This window comes from Uloborus diversus, chromosome 10 (genome assembly GCF_026930045.1).
Source record: "Uloborus diversus isolate 005 chromosome 10, Udiv.v.3.1, whole genome shotgun sequence".
Lineage (NCBI taxonomy): Eukaryota > Metazoa > Arthropoda > Arachnida > Araneae > Uloboridae > Uloborus > Uloborus diversus.
In genome coordinates, this window is record NC_072740.1 from 34,397,746 (window position 1) to 34,411,708 (window position 13,963).

At 29.0% G+C, this 13,963-nt stretch overlaps 1 protein-coding gene across 1 annotated transcript in view; it reads left to right on the top strand.

Annotated features, from left to right (window-relative positions):
• The first annotated feature begins 1,511 nt into the window (after positions 1-1,511).
• The window catches only part of LOC129231713 (regulating synaptic membrane exocytosis protein 2-like), a 179,345-nt gene continuing 166,893 nt past the window's right edge, over positions 1,512-13,963 (top strand). Inside the window, exons 1-2 of the mRNA XM_054866076.1 lie at positions 1,512-1,522; positions 10,419-10,623. Of these exons, the coding sequence (XP_054722051.1) occupies positions 1,512-1,522; positions 10,419-10,623 (216 nt within the window). The remainder of the gene's footprint in view (positions 1,523-10,418; positions 10,624-13,963) is intronic.

Here is a 13,963-nt window from a genome sequence, read left to right on the forward strand (position 1 = left end):
GTGTTTCGTTGTTGACAGGAACCCCTTTTTGAATTCGAAGTTGTAAGCTTTTAACACCCAAAAGTTCACAACTTTGAATTGAAAAAGGGGTTCCTGGAAACCCCGAAACGCGTGTCTTCAGTAATCTGTTTATTTGTGCTAAAAAGCGTTGGATATTTCCTGTCACAATGATTTGTTTTGCCAATTCGTTTTAAAAGAGGTTTCAGGATAAAAAGACAGTAACACTTTTAATAAGGTTTAGATTTTGATCACCAAAAGCGCCATTGTTATTTTACCTTTCGTGTTCCAGATAGAAATTTGTTGTGTTATGAAGAATCCAAACTTAAATGAGCGCCACGGAGAAAGCAAATAATTGTATTTTGAGCTTTCCAACTGCGAAAGCCATTTCGAAAGTCGATGCGCCTTGTACGTGATGTAGGTATTTGCAGTTTCGTTTCTTTCTCTTTTGGTAACATGTTTCTTGGAAGATTGAGTTTTCATTTTGCTATCAAAAGTTGATTTCTCTCTTCTTCGGAATACCAAAAAAGCTCGTACAGTCTGGAAATGCTTCGAAATTTCTTTACTCTATAGATGTAGATTTCGTTTAAAATATATTCAGCTATTTGTGCGTACCTTTTGAGAAACTGCAATGAACAATTACAAGGTGCTTTACGGATGTAGCGAGTGGTTTTAGTTTTTTAACATATACCATGCTTGCTGGATATATTGTTAATATATTTTAACCTATTAAACAAATTTTAGAGAGCAAGAGTGTTGTGTACGTCAGCTAAAAATGTTCAGGAAAAGTTACTTAGAATTGAAGCCAAAAAATTATACTAATAGTATTAAATATCAATATTTATAGTATTAAATATAGGAAATAATAATACTAATAATACTAATAGGCAGACTATAAAGCATAAAACGTAGATGGCAAGTGATTTTAGTTATTTAATGTATTCATGCTCGATAATTTGGAGTTTTAAATGTTCGAGGAAAAAATTTGAGTGCGCCGCTAAATATTTCGCGGAAAAGCAACTTAGTATTGATGTCAAAAAATAACTTTAAAAATATATTTAACGGGTTGAACTTAGTTATTGATTGTTTAGTAAATGTTGAAATGTAAACCACATTTGTAGCGCAGTGAAGCCCCCCCCCCCTCAATGTTAACAGTTTTCGTCCTATGAATTGAATAGAATAGCTATAAAATACAATAACAGTATCAGCTTACACGCTTTAATTTTAGGCCTAAAAAGACTTAAAATATTTTTTTTTTTAATTTTCGTTCCCGAGCAAATTTAGATTTGACAACTATGTTTTGGCCCTTTTTGGTACTGCGACCATCAACGCATGAACATGCTCATTAAACGCACCTTTTTTTAATGATTTTTCAATGGAATTTTTTTGTGTAAATTTTGTTTATACACAATCGTGTTACACGAACAAGCCTTCTATTAAACGTAAATAAAGCACATATCGTGCAAAAATTAAATCAAGTGGTTTTTCTTAAACACAGAAAGGCTCAAGGCACAATGGCGAAGTTGTAAGTTTTTTAATTCAGAAAAAAAAGATCACAATATTATAACGAAATTGTCGTATTAAGTAACTAAAATAATGAAAATACTTGGTTTTGACGTTTCATTATCTCCCGTTAATAATACTAAGTTTAGTATTACTTCAATGATTGCCACAGCAAGTAGGGGAATTGTAGTAGTTCTTGCAAATGTCTTTTCTCTTATATAGGTAAAACTAAACGTGCCCTCCATCATTGTCCGAAAAAGCATGATCATAACGTAACGCGAAAGAAATACACGCTCTTCGATTGCCCAGCATTCCTGGACTTCTAATAATAGTTTCTCCTAATATAATTATTAATAAGCGTTCCTTAGTCCATGACCTAGTTGTTTTGAGAAGCTAACTGTATTAGAAAATATGCCCCGTTTCTTATAAATGACTTTTCCAGTTATTCAATACTTTCCCTAATGTCATTAAACTTTTCTTTAAATCATTAAAATTCACTCTTGCTTTCCTTTTCTTTCTTTTTCTGCTTTTTGACTTATTGGTTGTTTTCGTCCCTTTTCCCGTTTTTTGCATTAGTTGACTCAGAAAGACCATCCTTTTCTTTCTTTTTTTTGGAATAAAAACCGTGTTTCAATTGTTGTCGCGTTACCTCACAGTTTAGCAACATTGCAGATGTGTAGTGAGTATTTTTCATAAATGAATCGATGATGTTTCAATGAATGATGAACAGAACGACAATTATGATTTAATGAACAGATCATATTTTTGCACTGCAACTTAAAACTAGCAGTCCGCTGATTATTTGTTCTTTTCGAAATATGTGTCGTACATAGTTATTCATTTTTAGTTACATTTCAGCACAAGTAATGTATTTTTTTCCTTTTAAATCACGTTAAACGGTTGTATAACTTGTAACTGCTATCTAGTTAACAGTTGTTTGCACGAAGTTTACACAGTTGTTAAGCCAGGGTAAAGAAAGTAGCGTATTTTCTCTTTTTTGAAGTGTAGGTTTACACACCTTGCTGTTTTCTACGGATCATTACACACTTTGTAAATAGATGTTCACAATTATTTTGATATAAATACTCAAATTCGTGGCAGCCATTCCCGTACACAACCGGATTGTAGGAAAAGAAATTCAAGCTAAAAGTTTAAATAAAATATTGTCCCAAAATTGTGACAAAAGAAATAACGTCCACGTTTTACACATTTACTATATAAAGTCAATACAATTACTGTACAATATTCTAAAATCAAATTCTATATTTCTATCATTGTCAAACATTTTGGAATACGCAATAAAACTGCAAAATTTTCTATTTATAATTTAAAATTACACTCCTAAGCAATTACGAAACAGTTCTATGTACAGTTTTTCTGTAAGACTTTCGTAAAGGGAAGAATATCGATAAATGCTTTTCTTTAGTTTCTGTATTTTTGAGAAAGTTTCTTTCGTTTTTTTTTTCTTTTTTTTTTACGTTTAAAGAAAAAGTGATGTTTCGTTTCCTCCTAAATGTTTCATATTTTCAATAGAAAAGGACTTTAATGCTGAAATCTATTGAGACACTTCATATTTAAACAAAAAAATAGACTTGATTTTTTTCCCAACTTCCGTTTTTTTTTTGTTTTTTTTTAAAGAATGAAGGAAATTTCTTGATGTATCGTAAAAAAAAAACACTAAAAAGTTGAAAACAAAATAAGTAATGAAAAATAAATAACTTGAAACTAGGGTATTGAAATGGGGAAATATCGATAAGTCTGAGTTTTGGACGAATTTTTGATTACGTTAATTTGTTTCTAAGCGTTTAGTCTTTCTTCTTTGCGAAAGTAGGGGAATATGGGGCAAAGTGAAATGGGGAACTGTTCGTTCTACTTTTAGTGTCACTTATCTAGTAATAATTTAACTATGTAGAAACACGTGTAGTCTATTCCAGTCAAGCAAAAATTACCTCTGAAAGTCAAGGAATATGATAATGTTAGCAATTTTTCAAAAACTGATACTCATTTTGTAATATTTTGTTGTAAATCAAAAATTATTTTGCTGTTGTTAAATGATAAAGTTCTATTATGTTATTAACATTTTAAATATTAATTGAGACTTTCTAAAATTCAGTGCAGTATTTATTTGTTAAATAATAAGCTTATTTGTATTTTAAATGCTTTGTAGGAGAGACTGAGGATACTTGATAATAATATGCTTAATCAATCCATTTTTCCTGAAAAAATGACAAAAGTGTAGTAGATGAGAATGAATATGTTTAAGTTTCCACATCTAGTTAAGTTGAGCGTATTTTTAAAGCACAACTACAAAAAACGAATTGTTTGCATTTGAATCTTCAGGTTTTCTTCAGGAAAACATACGCTAGGCTTTATTTTCTTTTTCATAAGCATACTGATACTTACATTTTTCTTCTATAACTTTCTTCTATATTCTTTTAAAACTAATTAAATTGATAAAACTCTTAATTTTTTTATTGAAAGACAAGAAGCAAATAAGTTGATTTTCTTTACTTATCGTGATTTTTTATTATTTGCTGTAATTAGCTTCATTACGCTACTTTTTAAAAATTATTAGTTTTATTTATAAAATATATTGTTCACAACTGTATTGGAGAATAAGTAACTGATCAAAAGCATATTAAGTTCATTAAAGTTGTGTACAGTTTTTGCAATGTCCTAGTGGAATTTAAAACAATATTATTTTTGTGTTTGCATTATTATCATCTAAGAAATAAAATTAGAAATACATATTGTTATCTTTTGAAAAAACATTATGTAGAAAACTAAAACCCATAGGTAAATTGCTGATCTAGTGAAAAGTCTATGTATGTATCCCTTGATAGAGGATACGTGATCCCTTTATAAAGATAACCAAAATAATTATTATACCAAAATTATCAGTTTAATTTCAACTGAAAAAAATACTGTCAGATAGAGGACAAAACTACCATTGTTCAAACAATTTAAAAAACTGATAATTTGCAGCAGAGAAAAAATTAGTTAAAGTGGAGATCAAGTATCCTCAGTCTCCCTTACTGTTAGTCATTGAAATAGTTCATTTCATTTACTTATTCAATCTTTTACCAAATTACATCTAATTAATTCATTTTCATTCCTTCATTTATTATTTTCCCTAGTTATTCATTCATTCACTATTTTATTAACTGATTTATTGTTTCTCATTTATTGATGTTTTTTTTCGTTTATTGATTCATTTCTCTTTCATTTATTCATTCATTCGTTTATTTACTCATTTATTTGATCAAAAATGTCTTTTATAATCGAATAGAAAATATTTCATTAGAAAAATATTTTATTTTTTACTTTGCCTCATAAAAAAAAGTGAAAAATTTCCACCCTTTTTTCCGAGGTACAAGTTTACTGCCAAAAGTTAAAAATAATGTTTCAATACAAGTTTTTTTTTGTTAAATACATTGTTCTTTCTTTATGTACTGTAATTTTCAGAACGACTTTTCAACTTCTTCATTTTGAAAAAAGTAAGTTATCTTAACTGTTTCACTTTGCCCCACATTCCCCTACTACTTCTTTTGGACCAGAATTTGCGTGATTATTTAAAAAAAGTCTTATAAATAGATACTTTTTTTATTTTATTTTATTTTACTTTATTATTTTTATTTATTTATTTATTTGAATAATCAATAATGCTTTCTTTCCGATCACTTTCTAAGTGTTTTATTTTGTTTTCTTGAAAAAAGTATATATTTCAGATAAAATCGAAATATTTCCCCAAATTCTTCCCCAAGCGGTGTGAAAAAAATAATTATTATTTACTATTGTTATTATTATTTAATACCGTTATTTTTATTTATTGTTATTATATATCGCCATTATTTTCATTTAGTATTACATTATTATTACCATGTAACTAATTATTGCATGAAGAAACACTTGTTATTTCCAATTCTCAGTACGGCAACCGTGTTATTTTACAGCTCGTTTAACAATAATACTTTTGAGAGAAGTTGCGTACATATTACGCAGTTCTTACAACTCCAAAATGCTCCAATAAACTATGTTGCTTTGCTTACACAATCAATTATGCAATGCCTATCTTAAAATGAAACAGTTTTACTGACGAGTAGATTTGAAGAACTCAACTACTATGTTATTAAGCCGCTTTTGACTCATTTTATTACAACTTTCGAAACATTTTACTATGTACAAACATACATACTTTGGGCAGCAAAAGTATACTCACTCTAATATAAGAAAAATACTCTGTGATTATTGAGAAGTTTTTAATCAGGATCTAAAAGTATAACTTAGCCCCACCCTTATTTTCTGTTTCTAATATTCCGTACTTTTTTCACGACACGAAGTGAGATGCCAAACTTAGATCCTTTCCTACAAAGAGTTAATACATAAAATGATAAATCAATAACTTTTCCCCGGTCCTTCAACAACTCCTAAAAGAATGTCTATATAATCGATAATATTGTTACTGCTTTTGGTATTCGTTCCGCTTTGAGACAGACGAAATGGAATTATGGGTTCCACACTAAAGGAAGCTTTACTGCTTGTTTACTGTTATACATCTGTTTTGCCACAAAGATATACGAATGCTAATGTATCTTTCAAGTCGATAGTTTCAACTTTTAAATCTCTTAATGGATGCGATTTCGTAAAAGGCAAATAAATCTTTAAATAACTCATTAGTAATGCGCCAAAAGATTTTTAAGACGATAGTGACAGCTTTTACATTGGGAGGGCAAGCTTCATTCTATTTTTCGGGGGGGGGGGGGTTCGCCTACATTTGTCATTTCCAAAAGCTCTTTTTCAGTGAACTTTGAATTGTAAGAGTTTAATATCTTTACTTCCGAGAAGTAAGAGTTCTGGGACCGCAACTTCAACAGCTTACCGATTTCTTTTGACTACACTGTTAAAAAAAATTCATGAAATTTTACAGTAAACGTTAGTGGCATCCATTTTGCATGTAACTTTTTTTACGGTAAAAGTTTACGGTAGAATAAACGAGAGTTTAAAAAATGCAAAATGCGGGACCGTCGTATTAAAAGGCGGCTCTGCTGACCACCATACAAGTTTTGACACTCCGAGTTTGGGGAAATACGGTTTTATCTGCTTCGCACTGTAGGTCACGTTGTACATCAACTGGTGCTGCAATCGTTTTTTTTTTTTCGGTACAATTTTTTTTCTGTACTGTAAATTGTAAACACACCATTTTACAGTAATATTTACCATAAAAGTTTCCAGAATTTTTAACAGTATACGGTTCCTTAAAAATGTACTTCATTTAAGGATAGTCTTTATGAACTCAACTGTATTTATATTAAATTCCAAGAGCTGACATTTTTGTAGTTAACTTGTGTTGAAGCAATCGTCGAAATATTTCTTGCGGGAGTTTTCAGATCGCAACTATTCAAAATATTTTCAAAAGAGAATTCCTAAATCGTAATATATCTCGTATTTGACAGCAATTTGATCAAAATATATATTTTGCATGATGAAATACCATATCCCTTGAAAAATGTAGTGCTAAACGAAAATGATACATAGGTAGAAAAATTCAGTATCTATTGCTAAAAAATATAAAATGCGTATGAATCAGTGTGAAAGGCTAAGTTTGCATATACGAATGATATAACCCTCCAAACTTGAATCTTATAGCTCTACTTAAACTATTTTATTTAATTTTATAGTATTTCACATAGTTAAATCTAAAAAATATCTAATTTTTCGGACATTTTTTCTTGGTAGTTTTCTTAAAACGCTTTACTTACGTGCAGACCCCCTAGAGACGTGCGTCCTCTAATAATTCATAAATAAAACACATCGTTTTCTAAACCATGAGATGTAAGGTTGTGTATGTGGTATAAGAGTTATTTTCTTAATTCGTTAACTTATGCGTCCTAACGCTACATCGTTCAATTGAATATTTATTTTCATTATTTAATGACATATTTTAATTTGAAATATTCACAAAGAGTTAACCATGTGTATCAACCATATTTTTCATTTAAATTTTATTTAAACAAATAAAATGTAGGTAAAATATCATTTCTGTCCCCTGTCATCAACACACATTCGTCAACCTTTGAGAAAATTTACTGTATTTCGAAAGTTATAAAAATCAATACATATGCATTATAATACAATATATCCGTTTACTTGTATGCGCCATAACAGTATTCTTCACATTATTTATACATTTGTTATCCACATGATTTTGCATGTACCCCCAGGTTTTACGAAAATTCTGCTCCGAGTAAAAAAAAAAGGGGGCAATAAAGCTCTATAGCTGGCACGAATTGGTTATAAAATAACTTACAGTGTACAAAGAACGTTCTTCTCTGCAGAAAATTAGCATTTAAATGAAGTGAAACATCTTCTAAAATCTGTGTGTAACCCATGTTTTATCTTTGAAAATCCACGTGTGACTTTATTCATGTCACCTCTGCCCCCCCCCCCCCCAGTTATTTTCCAAGATTGAAAGAAGGTAAAAAAAAATTTGGTCTACCGAATGGGTAATAAAATAGTTTTATAAAATATCAATACTTAAGTTAAAGAAATGAAAACGTTTTTCACCTGTTGAGCAAAAACTATTGTTTTGTCATTTCTGTCCATGTCATCTCTGTTCCGTATTTTAAAGGTAGTTTTAGGTGAAAGTAGTTATTGGACGATTTAGAATGTTTTAGAGCATTTGGTTTATTTGGTTGTGTTATTTTTTTTTTATTTCTTTTGTGAAATGACAAAGAGTAATAAAAACAAGAACATTATTAAGTCTTTAATCAGATAAAACGAAAATGTGTGTTCCTGAAAACGAAATTGTGCGAAAACGAAATCATGAAAGCAAAATTTGAAATAAATATACCACTTAGGCCAAGTTCCTCCCGTTTCTATGCCATAGACAATTTTGATAGAATAAACAAGATACAAATGTGAAGGTAACGTGTAATACATACAAGAATATAATGACCTGAAACACAGCAAAATGAAATTTAAATCTTTTCCCCAGTTTATCGTCGTTTTTGTGCATTTTTTGTAATTTCTGTTCCCGTACCCAAAATTTGCATTTTCAATTAACAAATATTTTTATGAAAATGTTTTTTTTTTTTTAAGTGGTCCAACTTGAGGAAATATTTAAATATAATTGGTGTATAAATATGGAAAGTGTAAAAAAATAATTCTTTTGAAATATGGAAATATTTCTTCAAAATTCCCGATATCTTTTTAAAAAAGTATTCTTAAAAATTTTATGGAATAATATTTCATATGATATAAGTATTTTGTTTTCTTTTTCATTATAAATTATCTAAAAAACAAAGTTTAAATACATCTTCATGAGTTTTCGAAGTTTTTCAGTTGGGGAACATTATTGACATTTTCCCATGCAATTTGAATTTAAAACTCTCATTAAATTTTAACTTTGATTTTTTTTTCGTTGCTGATCTTTGATTTGTGTACTTAAATTTATGTTCTTTGTATAAAATTAATAACTGCCAACTGATAATTTTTCATACTTGTCACCGGCAAAAGTTAACATGAGAAAAATCACCCATGACTAAGGACCGGTTTTCAATGCTCTAACTTTTTTCATTAAAATTCTGATTTAGGAATTTCACCTTTAGGACAAATGCTAGGAGGGGTTTAAGAAGAAATAATCTCACGTATACATGATCCCTGACTAAAATGATACACTATATTTTAATAATACATTTTTAGATACCCATTGTTATTTTAAAATATCCACACGATCTTTAATTTATTTCTTAAGGGTGATTTATTGTTTATACATTTTAATATTTACTTAAATAAATAGTGCAATGTTTCGAACATAGTCTCATTTCAATTTATCCGATTGAGTTTTAGAAGTATTCTAATGTTATATGTATATATTTTGCATTTAATATTTAATCTAACTTATTAGGTATTTATTTATAGAACTTTGAAACATAAATTAATATACTAAACTGTGAAATATTAATATATATTTTTTAGTAAATATCAAACTGTATTAAAACTAATCACATTTAAAATGTCTTTTTAATTTCTGTGAAATATACATTAATATTTTTTAAGTAAATATCAAAATGTATTATAATTAAGCACATTTAATATGCCTTTTTAATCCTTGTGAAATATACATTGATTTTTTTTAGTAAATATCAAAATGTGTTAAATTTAAGCAGATTTAAAATGTATTTTTAATCTGTGTGAAATATACATTAATATATTTTGTTCAGTAAATATCAAAATGCATAAAAATTAAACATACTTAAAATGTCGTTTTAATCTTTAGATTCTCATTTCTCTTTATTAAAGTACAATGTCCGCCTACTCTTCCATTTTACGTAACTTATTAAAAAAAAAAAAACTTTACGAAAGATTGTTCATTAATTTCTCAACGTTTTATTCTCCATTTAAAGATGCAAAGGCACTAAGCTCTTGAGGAAACAATTTTTTATAAGCCCATAAATAGCAATCCAGTAATAGAAATCGTCACAAAAGAAAAACTGTTCCACTCTTCACTCATTCCCTGACTTTTTTTTTTTTACTTGGTGCTCTTTACTTCTCAGTTACATACCCATATAAATAAAAAAATAAAAAGAGTAAAATTAATAATATATTATATATATATATATATATATATATATATATATATATGGGGGGAGGGAGAGGGGGGAAAGAAAGGAGAGAGAGATTGAATGTGTTTAGAACTTGCCTTGTTAATTTTGTTTTCATATTAATTACCAATACAATTTAAAGATATCGATATAAACAACGATTTCATGAAACCAAACATGAACTGTTAAAAAAAATGTAAAACATTTTTTTCTGCTATTTTAAGGAAGCTAAACGGCGACGTTTCCTATTATGACACTACGCAAGAGTTCCGTTAGTAACTCTGAAAACATTAAGTTGTTTTTGTTCCTCCGCAGAAAGAAGCAAGATGAGGTGCGGTTGCTAGAGACGGCCATTCGCATGAGGAACGAGGAGCAGCGGCGGAAAGGGATTGAGCTTGACGCCACCTGCCAAATTTGCATGAAAACAAAGTTCGCCGACGGAATTGGTCATGTGTGCAACTACTGCAATGTCCGCTGTTGTGCCAGGTGCGGAGGGAAAGTCAGTTTGCGGTCGAACAAGGTAAGTCTTCAAATTAACACAACGGTGGTGTAAGATTTTTTTATTTTACTACGAAATTCAGAGATTTAATGAATTAAGATTCATTTGCGCAAGAGTTTGCTATCGATCTTTAGTTATGGTAATACTATATATTTTTAACTAGCTATGAAATTTGTCGATTTTCAAATTTAATAATTGCAAGCTTCATCTACGGAAGTATTAACAACTGCTTCTTAATCGTTGTAGTTCAATTTTATTCACTATATTTCTTTATTTTTTTAACTACGAAAATAGAAAGAGATTTAATGAGTTTATAGATTAAGATTTATTTATGTCAAAATTTGCCATCGATCTTTAATGATCGCAATACGATATAGGATTAGATAGCTATAGAATTAGCCGATTTCCATAAATTTATTAATTAAAAGATTCATCTATGAAAATATTTACAGCTGATAATTAATCGTTGTAGTTCAATTTTGTTCACTGTATTACAATATTGGTTTTCTTTTTTTTTTTTTTTTTTTTTTAACTACGAAAATGGACAGAGATGTAATGAATTTATGAATTAAGATTCATTTGTGCAAGAGTTTGCCATCGATCATTAATGATTGTAATTCGATATATATTTAGTTAGCTACAAAATTAGTCGATTTTCACTAATTTATTAATTGAAAGATTCATTTATTGAAGCTGATTCTTAATCGTTGTAATCGATTTTTTCTCACTGTATTACTTTATTATTTTTTAAAGAATTTTTAAATTTGAACATTCATTTTTTCCAGAATTTGCAATAGATTATTTAAATTACATAGCAATTTCATTTCTGGTACTAACATTTTTTCTGAGCTACAATTGTTGAAAAACTCAACGACTTCTTAAATTACCAGTTTCGTTTTCCTTATTAGTTACAATAGATATTTAATAAAAGTAATTCTTTCATCGGCCTTTTTAGTGGACAACAAATATTGAAAAGTGTAACGATTTTGAAAGCTAAAGAATGATATTCACAAGAGTACGCTATAAGTTCTTAATGATTGTAATTCAATTTTGTTCTAAAAAATGTCTAAGCTTTTAGTGAGAAACGAAAAATGACTAATGTAAATAACGAATTTTAAAATTGAAAGCTGTATTCATTCAAAGAGTTTATCATGGACACTAATAATTTTAATTCGATTGTATTTTTTGTATCATCTAAGCTTTTTAATCACCTGTTAAAGTACGAATCTAATGAACTTTAACTAAAAAGACTTTTTGTACCTGAGTCTACTTTTAATCTGATTGGTTATTCTTTGGCTCCTTCGGTGCAAACTTAACGAAATAAAAAATAAAAATTTACGTTTGAACCCACTCAACACATCAAACTCTGAAATACTTTTGAATGCATGTTACAGGACTATTTACGTTAGGTCTGTTAAAGTGCAACGTGCAAGTTTAAGCAAGTTTTCCTCAAGAACTGTCAGTCCAACCTCCTTTTTCTTGATTTGAGGGAAGCCTTAAACATTTTATCGAAGTGAAATTTTAATACGATGTTTCTGGTTTATTTTCCAAATATACTAGATGTAACTAATAAACCTTTGGGCTGAATATTAAATGAATCAATAACCAGCGTTTTGAAGGTCAAAAATTGCAAATTACTGCAGGTAGTAGGTAGTACAATTGCAGTAATTTGCAATTTTTGTGCTTCAAAACGTTGGTTAATTAATTCATTTATACTAGATGTATTGCAAACTGAATTCTGACAAATAATTTTAAGGAAAGAATTAAGTTTGCATTTCTATTTCTGATATATACAGAGCATATAGCTTGATTAAAGAATTTGGAATGAGAAAATGCTCTATTAGAACAAAATAGTGCATTTTGACATAAAAATGTGTGCCTCTAAAGGTGTGTTATTTGTTTAAGCCTTTAATTTTAAGTTAACTATTTATTATTCGGTTTGTTTTATAATTTGAAATCTGATTTACATTTCACACTTATCAATTGACGCAACAATAAATCACCCTAATAACACGGTTTTCATTAGAAATCATCAGCCATATCATTAACAACATAGAAAAATGGGTCTTTGAAGTCTCAGCAGGACCTTATGTAACACAGTTTTTTTTTTTTGCCTTTTTTATTTAATGAGTCTGAGAAGTCTCGCTAGTAAAGGAAAGATTTTAAATAAACGCAACATTGCAAGATTAAAGAAGTAGAAAATGTAAGCGCGAAAAAGTAATTTTTAACTTATATAAGAAAAGTAATCTATAATTTAGATAAAGTTTCAACTCGCATATGAGGCAGGTAGAAGCACTGCGCTCAAAAGGAAAAAATTAAAAATTTGGAGACAAATTAAAAATTATTTTCTTATTCATTCACTCTTTTACTCTCTCATTTATTTCCTTCATATATTAATTCATTTTTCATTTATTGTTTCATTGCTTTTCATTTATTCGTACAACATTTTATTTACAAATTCTATTGATCAAAAGTACTTTTTATATACGAATAGAAACTATTTCATCAGAAAAATATTTTATTTTTCACTTTGCCCCTTGAAAAAAAAAGGGAAATTTTTCCACTTTTGTTTTGTGGGCTCAAATTTACTGTCAAAAATTAAAAATAATGTTTCAATGTAAAAAAACTTTTTTCTTTTTATACTGTAATTTTAAAAGAAAATTTCCAATTTGTTCATTTGGAAAAAGTTTTGTCATTTTAGCTATTTCACTTTGCCCCACATTCCCCTACTTCAAAAGACGATCATGCAAACTGCAACCTAAGTCTGGCTAATCTAGTTGAACGCAATAGTTGTAACGTCAGTCATTGGTACTGGCACTGAATTTTCCGTTCAGGACGTGAATTGAATCGGTGACTAACAGTATTGCATGAGACATGAAACTAGAATATTACAATTGTTAGGGATTTCAGCATCGTTTCATCAGTGCACGTACTACGTGTCAAAATTTAAATGGATTCTGGTGAAAAAACTTTATAAATACTAAAATAAAATTGTCATTGAATACCTTCACACTGCGAACTTGCTCTGACTGATATTACTTCGTAACTGCATTCGGCAGCTTGCGTGTTAAAATACAATTTTATTTAACAAGCCACCTTAAATATGATACTATGCTTTACACTTTCATACTCGGGTTCGCTTAAATTACTTGATTATTAACTAGGAGATCAATGAAATATTCCCTATGAATAAAAGCATTCACCACTAAGGGATAAAGTTTTTAGTTTCCATATCATTACTGTCACTTGGGTAAATTGTAGACTACATTCAAATACAACGGTCACAAAAAGATAAATGGCAACTTTTCAACAATTAATACTGCCGAAAACTTCGAGATAGAATATGGCTTCTTGTTCCGTT